Source organism: Nesoenas mayeri, assembly GCF_963082525.1.
Source record: "Nesoenas mayeri genome assembly, chromosome: Z".
Lineage (NCBI taxonomy): Eukaryota > Metazoa > Chordata > Aves > Columbiformes > Columbidae > Nesoenas > Nesoenas mayeri.
In genome coordinates this window covers 21,036,447-21,057,774 of record NC_137542.1, presented here as the reverse complement: position 1 = coordinate 21,057,774, position 21,328 = coordinate 21,036,447, and the positions used below count along the sequence as shown (strand labels likewise).

The following is a 21,328-nucleotide window of genomic DNA, read 5'->3' as shown; positions in this document are numbered from 1 at the left end:
ATAACAATTATTTGCTATCAGGCAGAGTTTTTACTTCACCTTTGCATTTTTTTCTGAGGTGAAAGAAGTCTTGAAAATGATACCTTATCTTACATCACAGTTTCTTAGAAAAAAAGTCTTATTACCGGGAAGAACCACTGGTGTGATTGATGGTATAATTTATTAATTTAGCTTGTTCTTGATGTGTTTCATAACAGTCTCTGCGAACTACTTATTAGTATTAAAAATTTATTCTCTTTGCCATTTGTTGTTTTCTTGTATTGCAATTATTATTTTGGGGGTTTAGGCCCTGACTAAAGGAATTTGTTTTTGTTTTGTGTAGTAATTGAAGGAATTTTGTTGTCAATGTATTTATCTTCTCTTGGAAATTAATGCCTGGCATAAGACAGATTTTATTTAATAGTACAAGTGCTATACTTTTAGATGTATTTTAGATCCAGGGGTAAAATATGGATAATGCTTTAATTTACATTATAAATTTATAAAGAAAAAAATCGAAGGTATTTACATTTTGAAAAATAATTCAGGGTTACATGAGTATCTGAAGGCAGGGTTACTCATTTTGCTGTTTACCTGATGCATGAAAAACAGTGGTGTTGATAGAATATTTTTAAGTGTTAAGATGATGTAAACCTTCTTGAAGAATATTAATATTTAATACATAAAAGTATATATTAAGCAGGCCCAAAGGAATTATTTTCATTGCACTGTGGATATTTCAAGTATAATAATAACTGAACCTTTTATTAAATTTCAGAGAAAATAACTAACAATATGTAGAGACTATATGTAATACTTTAGAAAGTAAAATTTAAAAATTGTGCTCATTTTGTTCACATTTTATATCTGATGGAGGAGGCCTGAATTCTTTTCTGCATAAAGAACCAGCATTTTTACTTTCTCTTCAAAGGGGCACAGTATAAACAGGCAGTATAACACAAACATAACTTACTTACCATTTTTTGATGCTTTCTGTGTCATTCCTTCCTGTCTTCATTTCCTAGCTCTTCTGAACAGTCTGGAAATGACAAGGAACAATAATTATGTTAAAAAACCCTCCTGTTACTAATATATCATAAGTCACAACATGCCTTGCAGGGTCAATCACTCATAAAATAAAGAGAAATATATTCTCCAAGGAAAGAAGATGGTTCGTTCTTTGTGATAATGTCAAGAAAAAGAGATCAGATTTTTGGTGAGAGAATGCTCAGACAGCCGAAATTAGATGGATTGGGAGAGTGAGACTGGACCTGGCAGTTTATTTAGGTTGTAAGAGAACTAGGGTGAAATGGATCTATGGTGAAATTCAACATAAAGCTGGTGATTTGGGAATTCAGTGGTTACAGGATGGTGAGAAATCTTATCTCCAGATTGCCTGAATTTTTTTGCCATGGTAAGTTTACTGTTAGTCTTGTTTGCCATGGCTAGAAGCTGTTTCTATGGATTTGCCAGTGTAGAATGTGTACCCATTTGTCTTCCTTGATGAAGTGGAAAAATGAGGAGATATAGTTAGTTGTTCAGCAGGGGTTGTGGAAGTCTTTAAAATATGATTTCATGTGAAAGTTTACACATTTTGAATTCCAGTAGCAGAGGAAATACTAATCAGTTATGAACATGGTGGGATAAAAATGGATGATGTTCTGATATTAGGATTAGGCAAAATTACAGACAAAAAAGGTGAAGAAGGTAGAACATACTTAGAATTGTGCTAACATCATATAATTTAAGAACAAACATATAAAGTGAATGGGTTAAAAGTGACTCAGCCAGGTCCTGACAGGGTCTTCTGTGATAGCATTAATAGGACTTCCAGTGTGAAAAGCAGCTCAGACAAAGACTGGTCAAATTTTTTTGGAGTTCAACATGAGTGTAAGAGTATTGCTACCTTTGCACAGGTTATGCGTTCCAGTTGCAGAACTGACATATTTCCTAGTTATGTTCTATGTCTAGGAAAAATAACAGATATAGAAATTTATGGTGAAGTCCAAACTTTTCATGTGAGAAGAAAATGTTCCCCATAAGGTGGGAGAACTTTACTGAGAAAGACATGAAAAGCAGAACAAAAGGAGAGATTCTGTTCTGCAAGATCTTTGTCTGTGAGACAGAATGAATTTAATTCTTTGTATCCCTCCCCCCCCCCGCCCAAGAAACCAAATCTATGTAGTTATGTTCTTTGTTTAGAATATTCATAGATGTTAGGACTGGTATAGTTTTCTTTCGGCTCCCTCATTACTAACTTTGGATAATATGAATGTATGTATTGTAATAATACTGTATATTTCACTGCTTCTGATGTATTTCCATATAGACTTTTCCCCCATATTGATGCCTACATTGGGTTTGGGTGGTGAAGTGTCTGTGGAGGAGTGTCTGTGGAAGTATCTGTGAAGAAGTTTCCTGCTCATTTAAATCTTACTTTTCTTCAAAGCCCAAATGTCTAGCATTTCTGAAAATGTTATCTGTGGGATATTTCCAACCATATGGGATACTTTCCTGACAACTGCTGAACTTTGAAGGATTGTGAGAATTCTTTTTAATGTGGAACTTCAGTTTTTTATTCTTACCAGAATTAACAGCATGGATTATTGTAGAAGGATTCTTTTTCAAATTATAAGAAGTCTATAGACAAAGTAAGGGGAGAGGTTTTTTTGCAGTCCTTAGGGGCAAAGCATTAATTATGTGGGGTGAAAAAAAAAGAGCTGTTTGTTACTTTTATATAGTTGGTGATTTATGAAGTTTTCTGTAAAAGTTATGCATTCTAGTGTATGGTCTGGGATTGTAGTCTGTGGTGTAGGGAGAGTATGGAGAAGACAGAGCTAAACTCTTATCAGTGATGCGTTGACACAATGAAGGAAAGACAGCAGTAATCACAACTTGCAACAAGGGACACTTCTGTTTGGTAGAAGGAAAGAATAATTCAAAATTACATCGGTAGATTAGGGAGGGTGATGAGTCTTCATCTTTGGAAATTTTCAACGCCTGAGTATATGTTGCCATGTGCAAACTGATCTAACTTTGAAGTTAGCCATATGTTGATCAGGAAATTGGGCTAGATGACATTCAGGTTTCTTCCAGCCTAAAATTCTCTATCTTTCTGTGATACTGAATTTAAAGAAGGTGGTGCTCAAAGTTACTTTGATAATTAATAGCGTGACTTGAGACCCAATTCTGAATCAAGTTTTGCTTTCCTGCAGAATTTCAAACCTGTAGGTAAATTTGCTTGCAATTCATTTGCAGCCATTTCTGCTGCTGGTTCTTCCTAATTTCTATCTACTTACATATTTTTAACCAACATTTTTCTTATTCTGCATCCTGAGAAATAAAGCTCTTGCAAATAGAAGGTTAGAGAAAACGAGGACTGTCTCTACCCCATTCATACAACAGATGCATTGACAAAGAAAGCAACAGTGAAGTCTTGCAATGTAGCTGGTAAGCATCTTTCCACTCTCACTTTGAAGGTCAAGAAGCAGCTATGTTCTTCTCTTTGACAACAAGGTTTTGTACTATGACAGTTGGTAGCAGTTGTTGGGTATTGGAATAAGTTATTAGTTTGTTTTGTATAAGCTATAAGAGTATGATATAGGTAACCATTTACTTTCTAACTCTGCAGTTTGTAAGCTAGAGAAGGAAGTTTTCAGAAACTAATGACCAGTCTCCTGAACTACCTTGTCTGCTGATCTGTGGGTTTTGATGGTTTTAGTGATGGAAGGAACAGATTACTTTGTATTTCACCTTTGTAGCTTCAGTAGAGCTACCCTAGTAATGATTCTATAGTACAAAATGTAACTTCTTTGGCTCTTATGTCTAGAGCCATGTTATTAATGTGACACAGATTCCTATAATCGCTTCCTGAGGCATAGACAGAAAGATCACTATAAAATCTAAGAAATCTGACTAAATTTTTATACCTCTATTGATTGTTACAATAAAGTTGTTGTAACTGTGTAGTTTTTTGTGTTCTTTTATAACCTTACTGTGCAAGCTTATATCACTTTGTGATTTTACATTCATTCATAGCTTTAATTTTGTTTTCATTTTATTAAAATTCTAACGTCATTAAATTTATCAATAACTTTAAATGCTTTGCAGGTCAAAAAAAGCATCTGTTGAAGTTTAACTTCATGAGCTGCTTTACCGTATCTGTCTTGTGGACAAATCAAATTGTACTCAGTGTCTTTCTTTTATTTTCATCCTGGACATTAGAGGAGTGCAAGGCAACTCAGCTGTGAAAGTCAGGATGTGACTGACAGTTCACAGAATTTTGTGCTGACCTATAGAATATTGTACTGACACATGGGAAGTCTCTTTTACTAGCTAACTCGATATATTTTTAATAACAAATACAGGTTTTGTTTTCTGTTCTTAGAAGCTAGGGACTTGTCATCATATAGTCGTAATTCTGGGATGCTCTTGCAACCCGCGTTTTCCATCTTGGGAGTGATGTTAAGACATGCTTGGAAAAAGAAGAACAATTTTGAGATCTTTCTATTAATTTATATATTAGTATCATTTAGTTCTACTACTTTTCTTGCTGTGAAAGGAAAGTTCGCTTTCCGTGGATACAGACTAAAGTAAAAGCACATGACTCATTCTAGAGGGATACCCTTGTTTGTTATACAATGACAGCTATGCAATTCACAGAATATGTTGCAGGTATTTATGATTTTTGGCATTCTTTGCAGCTGATGAAGACAAAAGGTCATTTTTTCTCTTTTTAACCGTTTCCCTGAGTGAAGACTTGGACTTAGTTTCCATTTTAAACATGTTCTTAAACCAAGTTTTTAATGTTGGAAAAGTCTTGGTGATAGAAACTTTTTCTAGAATTCGAAGAGGTGCTGATGAGTGAAGAACACTTAATAGTATAAGTGAGGGTGAAAACTTGCAAGTCTAAAGCAATGCTGCTTAAAACTGCATTAATTAGAATGTTGACTAAGGCTTTCTGATTTTTTAAAAATTTATTCGAACACTACGTAATGAAAAGTGAGTATTAGTCATGGCCAATATACAGTCTTGTCTCTCTGTTTAATTAAAGGCAGAATAGAGAGAATCATAGGTACACGTTAAATCTGTGCAGTGGATTGAAGAGAAATGAAAGGCCTACTTCAGATCCAAATAAAAATTAGGATCACTGTTTTTATTTTTAGCTGTGATAGTAGATTATGTAAGATACTTTAAAAAATTACGTGTAAAATATTATTTCAGAAAACACAGTTGTAATACTTAGTGTTATGCTGCATTTAATTTTTCTAAAGAAATACTCTTAGTATCTTAAAAACAAGATAATACAGTTTTTTAACGTGAAGTTACAGAAAGTTAGAGAAACTTCAATACTAAATTATTAAAGTTTGGATTAAATTAATATATTTAATATATATAAAATGTTAAAAGTAGCAATGATTCTTCATACATTATTGTCAATCAACATTTGTAAGTATTTGAAAACATTTTAATCACATACAATTGCATTTGTTTAATTTTAATAGCATTATTTAGGTGATTTACATGTACTGTGAAGTTATTGCAGAAATTCTGGTTGGTTTGTGAGCTGTTTTCTGGCTACTTGGAGATTTTTCGTGATAAAGTCCAGGAGAAACATTTCAGAGAGTGGAGCAAAAAAAAAAGTGATCATTTCTTCTCTGGTATTACAGATATTTTACTCTTGAAAATGTGAAGTACTTACTGCGTTACTCTTGAAGGACTTTGTATCTCTGGGCTGAAAGTGCTTTGTTTCACTCCCATCTTTTTAAGAAGGCTTTGTGGCTTCTAATGTGAAATTTTTTGTCTCGTTCTCTCTCTCTCTCTCTTCATTTTAATTATTTTATTCCTGGCTATGTAGAAATTACAGCTGATCAATTTAGTGATATGATACTGCCTTGTTCTTTATTATTTTGCAGATTCTGGAGAAGATGTTGTGAAGCAATGCTAGAATTGCTTAAATAATGTATGCATTTTTATGAAATTAAGAAGCAACTGCAGATCAGTAGGGTATCTGTTTTACAAAAACCTGGCTCAGCAAAGGGCCTTAAAATAATGAACTGCGATACCATGCTTTACTCATATCAGTAAATACTCATACTGCTCATCCTAGAAAGCATTTCAGAATGCTGAATTAAGCTCTAAGCTTCTGCATACTGTAGATGCGTGGAGCTAGGTGCTTCCTAATGGAGTTGCAGCAAGTGTGTTGAATTTGGGAACTGTCAGATCTACCCAGTAGTCAGGTCTAAAAAGAGGGGGATGTTTGAAATTTTTATGCATGTTAATGTCACAAACGGTCCAGGAGCATTATTACAAATATGTAATCTCAAGCTATATACAATGATTTTACTACTAACTGAACTAAAATGGGCTTTTCCAAATTGAAATTGGAAACCTTGACTTTTTAACATTTCTAGTATGCAGATATGGGAAAGAAACAAAGAGGTCTGAATAAAGAAATCAATTTAAAACCTAATTATTTAAAATTCAGCTACTGTAGTAACATTTTGTTTCTTGCATTTTAACCCAGAAGCACGTTAATGTAGTGATATTTCTGATCAAAATTGTTTTTGCAATTTTTTCCATGTTAATTTTCTTGTTGGATATCCAAGAGCTTTGACTAGTTTGTTTTTCATGACCTACACTCATTATTGAAAGAATCAAATGGTTATACCTTATACTGTAATCAGGAAAGGGAAAGAACATTAAAGTGATGAAAAATACCATATTATTTGTCTTTGTAAAATGATTCTAGCAATGAACAGTGACACTTCAGCTTTTATCTGTCTTTTCAGAATTTTTAACAAGTTTGTCTTCCTGAACTAATAAAATGTAGTTAGCATCAACATTTCCCTTTTAATCTGTTTTTCCCTTTTTAACTATTTGTTTGTTTGTTATCCAAGAAACATGCTCTTTGTGACTTAGCGATTTAGCATTTAATGTCCTTTACATTTACTTTTAAAGAGAGCTTGACTTAGTCTTAAAATATGAAAAGTCCAAACATTAGTGGCTATTTGGTAATGTAGATAAAAGGAGGCTGGACACAAGATGATGAAAAATACATGTCTAAAAGCTTTTAACACTGCTGATGTTCTCATATGAGCTAACTATTGAGATGTAGAGTGAATACTTTTTCTCTGACTTACTGGTCTGAGTTTGGGAGGTTTTTTTTTTTAATGTTCTGTACAGTAGACCAAGGATCCCGTTCATGTCACTGTAGTTTGATTGGTATCCAGGGCAGGTGCACATCTGTTAAAAAAGCACAGTTTTCTGATAAATTGTGTTAGGAACCAACCATAAAGAGCCTAGACAGTGACTTTGGAGCTGCTCATGTCTGATACTACAAAGATGGTCTCCTTTCCTGGTCCCTTTCTCAGCTGTGAAAAAAGAGCAATAAAGGATTGAGGAGTAGATGTTTTCACAGACCTCAAATGAAGACAATGATGAAAAGCACTGAATTATATTGAATGAATTATTGCTTGGTCATTTTTGATTAGCTAAATAAATAGCCATAGCCCAGTTATATCATGTATTGTCTTGTCTTTCTGAGAGACTTATTAGGAGATCAGTTTCTTTTTATTTGATACTATTTGGAGTGGCTCGTCAGTAGGCATGGGTGTTACTACAGTTCAGCTTAGGGCACTGATGTCTGCAGTGATGGGCCTTGCTTCTGTGCAGCAGTTTCAATTGTAGTAAAATTGTGTGGATGCAAATGAGAGCTTGAGGTGATGGGATGTTTATTTCTTGTGCAAAATGGGGGCCCTAGGGTCCTTCACTTGTTTTTTTTCTGAGTGAATTTTCAGAGGACATGAATGAAATGTGTTTTCACAGTGTAGTAAAAGAAAAAAGCTTTATGTTGACTTAGTTTGAAATGTGGATTTGGACTATGTTGTACAGCTGAATATGCATTTTCTCCTTTTCTGAAACATATTTTTTAATAGAGAATAATCAATCCAAAGTTATTGCAACATTGAACTGAAATGAAAGCCTATTATATCACATATTGAAGCAGTTAAAGTCAGTAACAAAGCCTAATTAATACATACAGTATATCTTTGAAGTACAGTAAATATGTAAATAACTGTTCAAAAAAGCAGAATAAAATTACAGCTTTTCAATAATCTTTGATGTACTAGCTGTAATAAACATTAAAAATAACATGAGGTTAATTCCAGCTCTTCTACATTGTTAACTGGCTTGTTGCAGATAGCACAGGAAATCTTAAATTATTTATTGCCTTGGCTAGAAGAAAAACAGGTTTTTTTAATGCTTATATTTTTTCTGTTGAACTCTTGTGAAGCACAGTAAAAATAAAGGAAGTGAAACCTGTGTAAGTTAGACTACTTATTTTATGTGTTTTTATTTCATTTGGAAAATGAAAGTGTCTGTATATTTTTTAATTGGAGTGGTGTAATTGTGATCAAATATTGTCAGTATGCATGCTTTTTAATAGTGAATGTAACATTTTTGAATTACGTGTTATAATATTTACACCAGAAATAAGCTAAAATGTTCTCTCAAAAAACCCCCGTCCGTATTATTTCCTCCGAAATGGGTATATTTTTCCTGTATATTTTTTTCAGTCTTTCATCTTTTTGGCTTCTATATTTTTAGATATTCATCACACATGAATCATGGCTTGTGCTGTTACTATGTCTTTAAGCATTTCATCCTTTTCTTTATGTGAATTTTAGGTATGCCATTCCTCCGGAGCATGGGAAGCGGCTTGAAAGACTAGCTCAAGGTAATGTTTTCAGTATTTCCATATGTAAGATGTTTGAAGGACAAACCTCCAGCAAACTGGAAAACATTGTCCTTGACTTACCTACTGTGTTTTATTACTTAATGCTGTGTGACTTTTATCTGTCTGTGGTATGATTGCAAACAAGGAATACTTTTTAGTACTCTGAGGAATTCTTAAAAAAACTTTTCTTTTTAGGACTTTATTTTGTAATGGGGTTTTTAGCTTGGTGAAGCTTATGAAAATGAGCCTTAGTATTTTATTGGTTTTGTTCATTAGATTTTCATTGCTAGTGTCTTTGTTTTTATCAGTAACTTTTGAATCTTAACTGCTTAGCCAAATTTGATACAAAGAAATATTGAAAAGAACTGAGTCTCCAGAAGTTTCAGAGACCTGGTTATTACCTCTGGGACAGGGTAAGCAGACAAAATGTTCCAACACAAAATCTTATTTCATAGCAGCCTGCTGACCAGCCAGAGCATGTCCTGACATTTGCCGTCCTCCAGAGGTGCAAGGAACACCTGTTGAGAATCATAGAATCATCTTGGTTGGAAGAGACCCTCAGGATCACTGAGTCCAACCATAACCTGACTCTAACACTAAACCCTAAAAAACTCCTCTAAACACCTTTTAAACACCTCAAGGGATGGTGTTTAAACACCTCCAGGGATGCCCACTTCCTTGGGCAGCCTGTTGCAATGACTGACAACCCCTTCTGGGAAGAATTTTTTCAGCAAATATTGTTGTAAGGTTGACATCTAAGGGATAAAAATCACTAGTCTATAGGAAAATTCTCACACAGTAGTTTGTTTTATATTCAATAGCACTCTACCTCTCTTTTTGTTCCTAGATTAAGAGTGCAGATTCTGAACATGGCAATAATCAGGCATGTTTCTTGGCCTGGCAGCTGATGTTTTATAGCTTGCTGTTAACCATATTATATAAAGAATGCCATTGAAAGTTGATAATCAGATATTGTGTATCAGGATCAAATTCTGGAAATTTTTGTACTTTTCATATCAATTTTATGTGCATGACTGTTTTTCTGAGCTATTTTTAAACTGTTGCTGAGAACAATCAGATGGCGTGTATCACTGAACTGTGAAAGTAATCTCTAACTTTTCAATCTGAAGAAGTGTCAAATAAAGGAAAGAAGGTACGATAAAGACCTGTGATGACCGGCATGGGAAAGATGACTAAAGAGGGATTGTTCTCTGAGTCTTCCACTACAGCTAGAGACTCTGAATGAAGAGTCTTAGCAGGTTCAGAACAAATGGATGGAGATGATTCCTTTCACAGCATGAACTCCTCACCATCTGTGGTGGATTCAGAAATTTTCTTGGATTCATGGGGAGACTGGATGACACTGGCAAAGAAATCTGTTAGAGGAGCATAGAAACTTCATCTGGCTTTGGAAGTCTTGGAACAGCAACTTGTCAGTAATACGTTACTCAAGGGAAGCAAAGATTTTGTGCTGTATTTAAACACTTCTCTGCACATCCACTTTTGACATTTGCTGGGAACACAGTCTTCACGTAGACAGACTTTTTCATTTGATGTGATATGGCTGTTCTGGCTTTTATGCTAGATTTCAGATTGATTATAACTGTGCTGCATTTTAAAACTATTCAGGTTTAAAGGTCCTGTAATAAGTGTTTAGCCAAACTTTTTTTTTTTTTTTTTTTTTGAGAATGAGGCAAGAGAACGGCAGCTTCAGCAACGGTCATTTCACTCATTTCTAAAAATTAAGTGGGATTTTGTCATGTCACTGTTTGCTGCAGGCTAAAGAAAGCCTTCACATTTTTTTTTGACATACCCTGATTTCCCTAGATATTGAAGTAACCTATACCAATTCAGAAAGTAGGGAACCCTTGGAGATACACGCTTTGCTACCTGGGAGCTTTTGAAGTCACTTCATGTCAACTTAAATAGTTGAAGAAAGTATTATGTTAGAAAACTGTAGCCTGGAGGTGCTCAGGCCTCTTATTGCTGATAGTGGTGGCCTAATACAGTAAGAGGAATGAGACATAAAACATGGGGAGAAGTGGAAATCTCCAAACTCACTGTTTGTCAGAAGCCAATAGGTTATCCTGGTGGAACACTGTCTTAATGCCTGAATGCCAGAGTTGTAATTGGACGGTAGGCTACATGGGTCTTACGACTTCAGTTCTTAGATCCAGAACTGCTGGAAGAAGATGGAATAGAAAGGGCTCTGGCTTGAGCTGCACTGGCACATGTGTATGTACTTTTCTACAGCTGAACCCAGTTCCTTGGGTTCCTATTATATCACATATTGAAGCAGTTAAAGTCAGTAACAAAGCCTAATTAATACATACAGTATATCTTAAGTATATCCTTACAGATCACTATAATTTAAAAAGTTGCCCAGGCATGTTATTGAGTCTTGATATGTAAACATCTTCATGGAAGTTGTCTACTACTGCTATTAGTTATATGCTCATACAAGTTATAAAGATCTGTGTGGCGAATGGAAAACTACCTTCCTTGATGAATCATGTATGATCAAAACTTAATTATTTGTATTTCAGAACTGTGTTTTGAACAGCAAATACCAAATAAAACCTAGAATCAGGTACTGAACAGTGAACATAAAATTGCACGTAGTTGTTTATTCCATTGTATTCTGTGAATGAAACTGGATTTCTGTATGGAAACTGCATATTCATACAGAGATTTTTATTGGAACAGTAATGTAAGATAAGTGAGTTAGTTTCACAGACAACCATCTCTGACATTTCATAAATTTTCACTGTTTGACTTTAATGTCTCCTGCAATGTTTTTCTGTGAGTATGTTGTTTTCATATCTTTGGTCCAGCTGATAGCTTAGGTTGGAAGTCAGAAGATGATGCTGTAGTTCTTAACAGTGAAGATGGTGGACTTCATGCTCAATTTACTTACTTTACTTACACATTCACTTTCTTTAAAATAATTTTTTGGGAAACTACCTTTTATGATTATTTATGTACTGTGGAGGTTAAGATGTCTGTCATCTTATACTTTGCAACTGCTGCCTGCTAAAATACAGTCTGAGTTATACAGTAAGGTATCTTAAGATGAAAATGTAAAGTAAGCCGCATGGTTGCAGTTCACTTTTATAAACATTAGTGAAACATAGTGTAAATGAGATCTTCACACTTAATTAAATGTGTATTAAAATATTTTTAATTATATTTTTGTATGAGTGCAACATCTGAAGAAAAAAAAAGGTATTTTATTCAAGAAGGTTAGCTCTGTTGACCAGATGCCCACCAAATTAATCAAATGCTCCTGAATAATTAAAATAATAAAATAATGCATTAAATATGACAGGTTGTCTAAGTCGAGGCAATAGTTGATATATAAAACTAAAGGAAGGCTAGAATATTTTCCATTATCTTATCTGCACATCACAATTACCACACAGGCTTTTGTGCATGAATACTTTCATTTTTGCTTTCCATTGAAATCTTGATTGACTGTGGCACCTACAAATATTTTGTCTGCATGACATTAGACTTGCATCTGATAAAGGCAACAGTTTGATTTTGCCCTTCAGCTGCTTTCTCATTTATGTGGGGTTTTTTCAATTTTATGTAGACATAAATGTAATAAAAATCTCAAGTGAGCTGTTAACTGCATTTTTTATACCTCTTACGTTAATCTGTAATACCATGGTATTCTTAAGCATTTTTTATTTCATAAAATGAGTTGGAAAATGAAGGAAATAGAAGCAGAGTGGCAAATCAGAAATGACAGTTTGAAGGATTTTCAGGATCTTTTAATAGATCATTTAGTTGCAGAAACTGTTTTAAAGGGGAGATGACATCTATATGTGATGTTCAACTATTTTAAAGAAGAAACTAAAGTAGAGTTTAATGCATAGGGTTGTTACAAAGATTTTTGTATGGTATATAGTATTAATTAATTCACTTCATGCAGAAGCCATCAACTGTTATGTATGAAAACAAGTATAAATAGTTGTTAAAATGAAACTTGATGTAGATCTTGTATAACTTCTAAGGGTCTTGAATCTGGAAACTTGAGCAGCTGAAGAATTGAACTTTGTCTCAGTTGATAGTTATATGCATAAAGTTAGGAAAGCCTCATCTAAGAGATAATAAACTTAGGGCTGTAATGTATTCATTTGGACATAACAACACTCATATTTCACAGCACTTGCTTCTTGTGTGGCTTTGGTACTCTGTGCTTTGTATAGCATACAAATTGCCATGCTTCTTTCGGGGGACTGTTGGCATACAATCTTATCCTCCTAATTTTTTGTATTTGCAATACAAAAAGTTGAATCAGATTAGTTCAGATCACTGCAAATCAGTTTAAATAAATTATATTAAATTTGTATTTGTACTTACTAAAGTAAAATCTGAAAATAAAATGACTAGAAAACTCAGTCCTCCTTTCACCTTCGCCTGTATTCCAAGAGTACTGATAAGTGAATTATGATTATTATTTTGTCTGCTTCAAGTATTTTAAGTGAAGATCTAGATATGTATAAGAAATACCATACCTTTGAGCTTAATTACATTAACTTGGATTATTTTAAAGTTAAATTACATGAAAGATATTTGCGGTTTAGGGTGGTTTCTTTCTAATGTAAGTTTTAATATTTTAATATTTTATGTTTTCAACTATTTTCTAACTAGAAATACAGCATCTCTACTAAAAAATTTCAGATGAAGAGTATGGAAGTGTAGAAAAAGAGATGGGAATTCTAGCCTCATTCATTGGCTGGTCAGAATTTGATTTGAAATTATCCTAAGAATATTGTTTTTACGTGTTTGTGCTTAAATAAGGACTTTATTATTGGCCAAATTGTGATATTCTTGACCATACAAGGTAATATATAGGCAATTGCGCTGCTCAAGTCAATGGAACTACTTGTAGAGGTACTCTTTCGGGAATACTGTTGTGATTTGTTCATGTACAATTGTAGTTGAACAGTTTAATTGAAAACAGTATGGACACAGTACCATAGATGAGCATTCCAAATATATTGAAAATGCCAATCAACTAATCAACGATTTGCTAGAGGGATAGCTGTTATGTGATGTGCTCATCTGATATGAGCCATGTGTGTTATACAGGAATGATATTCTCAGGATGAAAAAAAATGAGCCTTCCAGACAGTAGTGCTCAGCGTCCCTCAAGAATTTGTAGACTTGAACTGATGTTAAAATTATCTTTATCCCTGAACCATTGCATGTATGCTTTGAAAACTTTCAGTGCAGCGATGGCCTCTGTGTGGAATCCTGTCTTCCTCAGACACAGCAGGAATCTGCGTAGTGCCCACTGCTCCCAGCATCCCCCAAAGATAAAGAGGCTTGCCTCATATCTAAATTATGTATCATAAAATCAGAAATTCTATGGAAGTGTCATTTTCTCTAGAGGTAAAATAACGTTGCCAAGGGCTGTATCTTCACCAGCCCGGCGGTAAAATGGTAACTCAAGAAGTAGTTTTATTTTGTTAGTACAAATAACATTGGTTACCTTGTGTAAGATTATCTTATTTGGGTATATGTTATCTTTCAGAATAGGTATGTACAGTCTTCTGAGAGCATATTTTTGATTGTTAACACAGTCTGAAGACTATGTGTTTGCATACTTTTTGCTGTTATTGCTTGTGTTAACTATATAAGGTTTTTAAAAAGCCTATGTGAGACTTGAAGTTTGGTGGATAGATGTACTCCACCTGTAGTTCATGTGCTCACACCCGAACATTTGGCCACCAAATGCTGAATCACATATTTACTTTGTAGACTGTTATAATTCTGCTCTAGATGTTGAGAATGTCAGCATTTCTTTTAAATAATGGATTGGAGAATTTTCAGCTGAACAGTCTTTTTCTCATGGATGTAAACCAATGAGCAACCTCATTCTGATTCACCCTGATCTTTGATTGTTGCTCATCGGCCCCTGTGAAGTAATTGTTTAGAATTGTTGTTTTGTGTTCTATAATAATTTCCAAGAAGATAAGCAGGGTACAGATGGCTAAATATAAGTATTGAGAAGAAGTACAGAATAAGTCTGCCACATCTCAGTGTGAGAGCAGAACTCTAAATTACTCTCCCACACCAGTGTGCTTTTAGGTAATTTTTTTTACATCTGCTAAGCAATTCTCCCACAGTGATTTTCTTTCCTGAAAGAAAAGCTTGTGTGACCTCACCTTTAACCTGGGCAGAGCAAAAGACCTTCTGATAAACAGTCTTGTAATGAGGAAATACCACCTTCCTTTCTTCCCTTGTTTATTGAAGGGGAGTTCTTTTGAGAAAATGAGGTGACTGAGACTGGAAAATCTGAGTGTGTGTAAGTGTAGACTTTGACAGAGTCAAAAAATATTTTATACTAGTACTGAATGTGTGGGCTGTGCTTCGATTTCACTGTGCGGGCTCTGGAACCACAGCAAATGTTCTGTAAATTTTTGTTAATTGAGCAGGTTGTGTTCTTATGTGTTGTTTGCAGCTTTCTCATCAATGACCTTGCCTTCTGGTTGGGGTTGTTGCAAGTGTTTCTGATCTCTTGGAGCTGTAGTGATGCAATTTACGTTTTGGATATCTGCCTATAATTTGCTTTTTATCGTCAGGTATTGAGCTAATTAATCATATTGCAGTAGCAGAATTTGGTACAATTTCTTTTTTCTCAGGGAAAACACTTCAATCAAACTCTCCTTGCTTCAGAAACGAAGGTTTTTGCTACTTTTCATAGCATTTATTTCCTCGGTCTTAAGTGTCACTTTCAATCACTTTTTTTTCACAGTACGTTCCAGTATATTTCTATTGTTATACTGTTTAGAACTAAGATTTCTTGAAATTTATAAGCTGTAGATTCCAAATGATGATTTTTATTGTCATGTTATAGGCATTAATTGTGCCAAAACAGTTGAAATTTTGGGCTGGTTTCTTTTAACTCTTTTCATCAGTGAAGCCAAACATGTGGGATAAAACTTGTGTGACCTTGTGATACAAGTCTATGAACAAAAGTACTACTTCCAAGTACTTCTTTTTGCAACTTATTATTTGCAATTCCAAAAGAGAGTAAGTAATTATGTGCCTGTTGGTGGGGAGAAAAAAGAAAGAATGGTAAATTTGATCTCAGGGCATCTGAACAAAGTTCCTAGAACACTGATCAGCATGACTGTGCTCTGCACTTTTACTGCTTAAATGCTGCTTAGCCTTATACCTAAGACATTAGGAAAAAATTGTTCTGCCAGCACTTGGGATGTGCTAGAAAAAAAAGTGCTAAGAATATAACAGTTGTAATGTGATCAGCTTAAAATTGTTCTGGAATTGTAGGGTGATTAATGGTCAAAAATATAAGACATAAGCGAGAAGAAATTAAATCTGACATTACAGAGAATGCTGTGTATTCTGGAAAATTGTTGAGATTTCATCTTTTTTTCCTCAAGTCATTACAAATATTTAGATTGTTAATTGATTGAAGGTCAGTGTGCTTGTTTTTTAATGTTTGAGCAGTGAGCCTGTTGTTCCAAGAGTGAAACTGCTTCTGTGACTGACAAACTAACATTTACATGAGAAGAACAACTTGTGCAAATGCGGTAAAAAGGTCATAGAAAGCCCTTTTGCAAGTTAAATGTCCTGTGCTAATTATGTGTCCACTAAAATTTATCAATCTGGATCTCTCTCAAAGATCTTTTGTGTTCTTCAGACATAAAATGTCATTTTATACAGAAATGTATAAAATGAATCAAAATGAACAAATGTACAAAATGAATCAAAAGTATACTTTTTGAATCAGTATTACTGCAGTCATGAAGGAGACATCATGAAGAGCTGGCAATGTATTGTCTCCAGTATCAAGTTCCTATGCAAGATAATTAGTAAAATATACTTTTTTTAATACTGTTTTTTCACTTTGAGTTCTGTCCATATTTCTCAGGTAGTTCTCCTGCATAACAGAATAGGATTATGTATGTTTTCATTGTTACCAGAAAAAAAGTAATCATTTTAAAATGGCTAAGTATTTGGATTTTCTTACCATATGAATTTTACCTAAGTTTATTATACAAATAATTTTGGGAAATCCTTTTTACTCAATGTAATTATTGTATACTTCTTTTTTTTTTTTTTTTTTTAACAGCAGAGTCAGGCCAATTTGTACTGCAGTAAAGACTAATAATTTCCTCCTGCATGTTTTATGAGAGGGCTGCAATGAAGCCATACACCTAGCAGTGAGAACTTGCTCTTAAGAGTGTAAGACAAGGAGCCAGCACTTCTTGTTTCAGCTTCTTGTTTGCTTGATTTTTATCCTCTGGAACTGTTAGCGGTAGTGAACTCTTTTGTGCCTCAGTTCTGTTTTTTGAAAATTAAGATAAATTTTTTCAAACAATTACTCTTTTTAATAGCCTTTTTATTTTTTTTCTTTTTAGTAATAGACTGCTGATCTTTGTGAAATCTCTGAAATCACTTGAGGATAAATGACATATCGTACAGTCAACTATTGATTTTAAGAAGTTTTGGTAACACAGAAAAATATACTCTATGGCAGAAAGCAAAACGAATAAACTTGAACTTCAAAGAAAGGGATTACTTTCAAATGTTATTGCCCTTGATACAGTAAAGTTATTATCTAGTTATTAAACTGTTTACATGTTGTCCAATACTGCTAAATGTATTGATTGCAGTTACTCATAGTACATCCCACGGTGATTCTTGCTAATGGCCTGATGCAAACACTGAAAAGACTGTAAAGATAAATAATAATAATTGTTTTTATAATAATAAGGACTTTCTAATCTTTGCTGATTAGTGAGTTAATTGTTCCCCTTTGTCAGCCTAGTTCTACTGATGCTAGTGCTGTAACTTTGTGCGGCTTCTGTGAGACTGCATACCTCTGATGTTCCACTGGCTCCAAGAAAGACGTGTTTGTCTCAGAGCACGTAATAAACCTGCCCTTAAGTGCAAGAGAGATTGAAAGCAAGTATTTCAGAGAAAGTTCTAGAGGATTAGATGGCTTTCACTCAGTTTTCCTCCCACTTTTCTATCTGGTGTTTTCAGGAGCTTCTTGCTTTAATTAACTACTAGGCCTTTTCATTTGTTTTACTGTTTGTAGGAATTGTGTTTTCAGTTTCTGAGAGTGTTATGTGTTCTCTAGAATGGAATCTGGAAGGAGGTCAGGACGGACTAAACTAGTGATGTTCTGAAAACTTTGCCCCTCCTTCTTATCTTCTGTCATTTTCCTTGAAATATAGTGATTTCTTACTGTTAGGTTGAAGGGAAAATAACTTGATATTTACACTTCAGACAAGGAAAGGTTGGCTAGCTTATTTGAACTGTAGCTGAGCTGCTGTTCACCTTCTGATTAGAGGGTCAAACACCAGAATTTAATAACACTGAAACCTAGTCCTTAATTTTTCACTTTCCCCCTCATTAATTTATCTCTGTGTCCTCATCAACTGGTTTATATAATTATTTAGTGACCTCTGAAGTGTTTATGGAATGGTACATAAGTAATCATGGACAGCAGGCTCTGTTCATAGAAATCAAGAGAATATTTAAAGAAGCAAAAAGCCCCCAGCTGTTTTGAGTTTTACCAGACATCTCTGTGAAAGTAGCTACATTTTCTAAGCTTTTCAAGAGAAAGTTGTGTGTGTTTTCTGTATAGATGGTTTGGAAGGGCTAGGTAAACTTAGTCCTTGTGGAATCCTTTTAAATGTATATACTACAGTTGATTTTCATGTGTACAAGGGTTGCAGAATTAATGTTAACATACAAAAAACCCAGCATTTGATTGTGATACAAATCTTGCAGAATCTTGCAAGGATGCTGTAAAAAATCCTAAAACAAATTTAAACAGTATTGTATGTTGTAAAATAGAACAAAAATTCCTACTCTTTTAACCTAAAATATATCTGGTTTACTTATCTTGCCTTATTAGGGTTCTTCCCAAGCAGTTCTCAAGGATGTGATGCTTTTCTTCGCCACAAGATGACTCTGATTTCTCCATCAATATTGAAGAAGTATGGAATTCCTTTTGACAAGGTACAGTAGTGTTTGTTTTTAAACTGTACATTCATAGATTGAATCAGTGTGATTGCTGTAGGGACGGTAAAGGTGAGACAATTATTGTTTGTATTTTTTTTAAGACACTGACTCTATGAAAAAATGAAAAGAAGTGCTTTTAGAATTAGGACTTTTACATGCTTTAGCTTGGAATTTTCAAGCAGAAAACAATTGTAGCCATCATAATCTTTAGCCTTTAGTGATTTTTAAGACACTAGCAATATTTTTTATTTTTGGATGTGATTTCTCTTTTGACTGAAACACTTCTTAACTATCTATATTAGTTCAAGTTGTAAACCAAATATTTTAAAATAAATGTTTCATTTCTGGATGTCTGTATATTGTTTTCCTGATGCAATTAAATGTAGCTTTATCAGTACTATGATCTACAAACTTTCAGGTTGAATAAAATAAAAAGAACTGTTACTTGATTTAAAATATGTTTATTTTTAAAGCTGTAACATATTAGCAAAGAATAAATAATAATTTTGTGCTGTGCTGCTAGGTAGAGGGAGACTGGACACTTGAAAAGAACATTACATAAATAGAAAGTGGAAAGGAAAATTGGCTTTCTTTTTTATGGGTGAATTTAATGCATAGCTGCTTTCAAAAACATCTGATGTATTCAGTTTCTTCTTCTTTCCTACAAGATTTTTTACCGATTTGTTTTCCATTTGAGCTTCCTATAGGTGCCAGCTAATAAAAACATTGCTACTGCATTGCTTTTTCTTTATTTGTACTATATCCTGAACGCTTTGCAATTTCTAAATTTCTAAATTCAAGAGCTTTGTTAGCCTACTCAGAAGAGTAGAGCTTGATGTACAGCAGAATGTCCCGTGCCTGTACATCTGTTTTTATTATAGTCAGTTTTTAAAAGCCTTTTGATTGTTAAGGGGTTGTGGTTCTTGGTTTCCCACCACACAGACTGTTTTAAGGTGCTCAGAAGAACCAGACAATATATACTTCTCGCTCTATTCCTGCTAGAGTATAGTCCTGTAGACTGCCCTTGCCATGCTCCTTGTTTACTATTGTGGTTTCTGTTCTAGTATATGTGTTTGTTTACTGATATCATGTGGGCCCGTGTATACAAACGTAGCTTATCATGTTCCCTGGACTAGAACGTAGGATAATGTGGTGCTTTGTCTGTTCCAGTTGATATTGTTGTAGCAGGATGAAACCTAGTTAATGTTTTCATGTATAGTATTGCCATGTTTTAACTGTCAGGCAGCTGAGCACCACACACCTGCTTGCTCACTTATCCCTGTGCAAAGGTGGGGAGAATCAGAAGGGTAAAAGTGAGAAAACTTGTGGGTTTTAGTAAAGACAGTTTAATAGGTAAAGCAAAAACCACACATGCGAGTGAAGCGAAAGATGCAATTAATTCACTCCTTCCCGTGGGCAGGCAGGTGTTCAGCCATCTCTGGGAGGGCAGGGCTGCGTCATGCGTAACATTGACTTGGGAAGGCAAACACCATCACTCTGAATGTTCTCCCTTTCCCCTTCTTCCCCCAGTTTTTTTATGCTGAGCATGACACCATATGGTATGGAATATCCCTTTGGTCAGTTGGGGTCAGCTGTCCCAGCCGTGTCCCCTCCCAACTTCTTGTGCACCCCCAGCCCACTCACCTGTGGGGTGGTGTGGGAAGCAGAAAAGGCCTTGACTCTGTGTCAGCCCTGCCCAGCAACAGCTAAAACATCCCGGTGTTATCAACAATGTTAGCAGTACAAATCCAAAATATAGCCCCATAAAGCTGCTATGAAGAAATGTAATTCTATCCCAGCTAAAACCAGTACCGAGTGTATTGGAAAATGTAATATTAAAACACACAAAATAATTTAAGTGAATCAATACAAAATCTTATGATCTTAGAATTTATAGGATGATATTATGATATATTATACTTTGTTGGTGAGGTATTGCCACCTGAAATTAATGCATTATTGAAGATGTAAATATAATTGGAGAGAGAATATGTCTTTAAAGATATTTTACAAAAGAAATTTATCAACAGTTCAAGAGGTTCTTGATCTCTCCTGAAAATAGTATTTTACAGCAAAATGAAAAATCACACAAGCATTTACACACCAATAATGCATGTCTAAACTTCAATAATTAGGGTCTACAACAACAATAGTGATCAATAGCACTACTACTAATAAGCGGCACAAACTGGTACTGTAAATTATATGAAATGCTTCTAGTAAAACTGCGTGGGTGCAAAGAAGGTTACTTGATAAAGAAGAACCTTGTGAGAAATACAGCATTACTGTTAGGGCAAAGAAACCAAAGTGAGGCAGACATTCAGGTGGGATGAAGCCACTGATTTGTTGTATGCCTTTGGAATATCGCTTCACTTTTCATGCTTAAATCAACCTCTGTATAAAATTGAAGAAGTGTAGGCGTTTAGAATGATACTGCCTGTCTCAGATAGCAAACTTTTTTCAATAAATTACTCATTTAAGAAGTAGTTTGTTTTCTGAATGATATATTATCATATGGAAATGTAGTTGCTGAGTTCAGTTCTTGTAATATATAGGTAAACACTGATTCCCTTCATAGCCTTGTGCTTTATCATG

The 21,328-nt window shown here is 34.4% G+C and overlaps 1 protein-coding gene across 5 annotated transcripts in view; it reads left to right on the top strand.

Moving 5' to 3' along the window:
- LOC308051541 (lysine-specific demethylase 4C-like) overlaps positions 1–21,328 on the top strand; it is a 140,140-nt gene that overhangs the window by 42,821 nt on the left and 75,991 nt on the right. For 3 of the 5 annotated variants that reach the window (XM_080362035.1, XM_080362036.1, XM_080362037.1), the window contains exons 6-7: positions 8,670–8,719; positions 18,627–18,730. In XM_080362035.1, the coding sequence (XP_080218161.1) occupies positions 8,670–8,719; positions 18,627–18,730 (154 nt within the window). Of the gene's footprint in view, positions 1–8,669; positions 8,720–9,566; positions 9,589–18,626; positions 18,731–18,834; positions 18,934–21,328 lie in introns of those variants that run through there. The other 2 variants (XM_080362038.1, XM_080362039.1) reach the window with 2 other exon arrangements.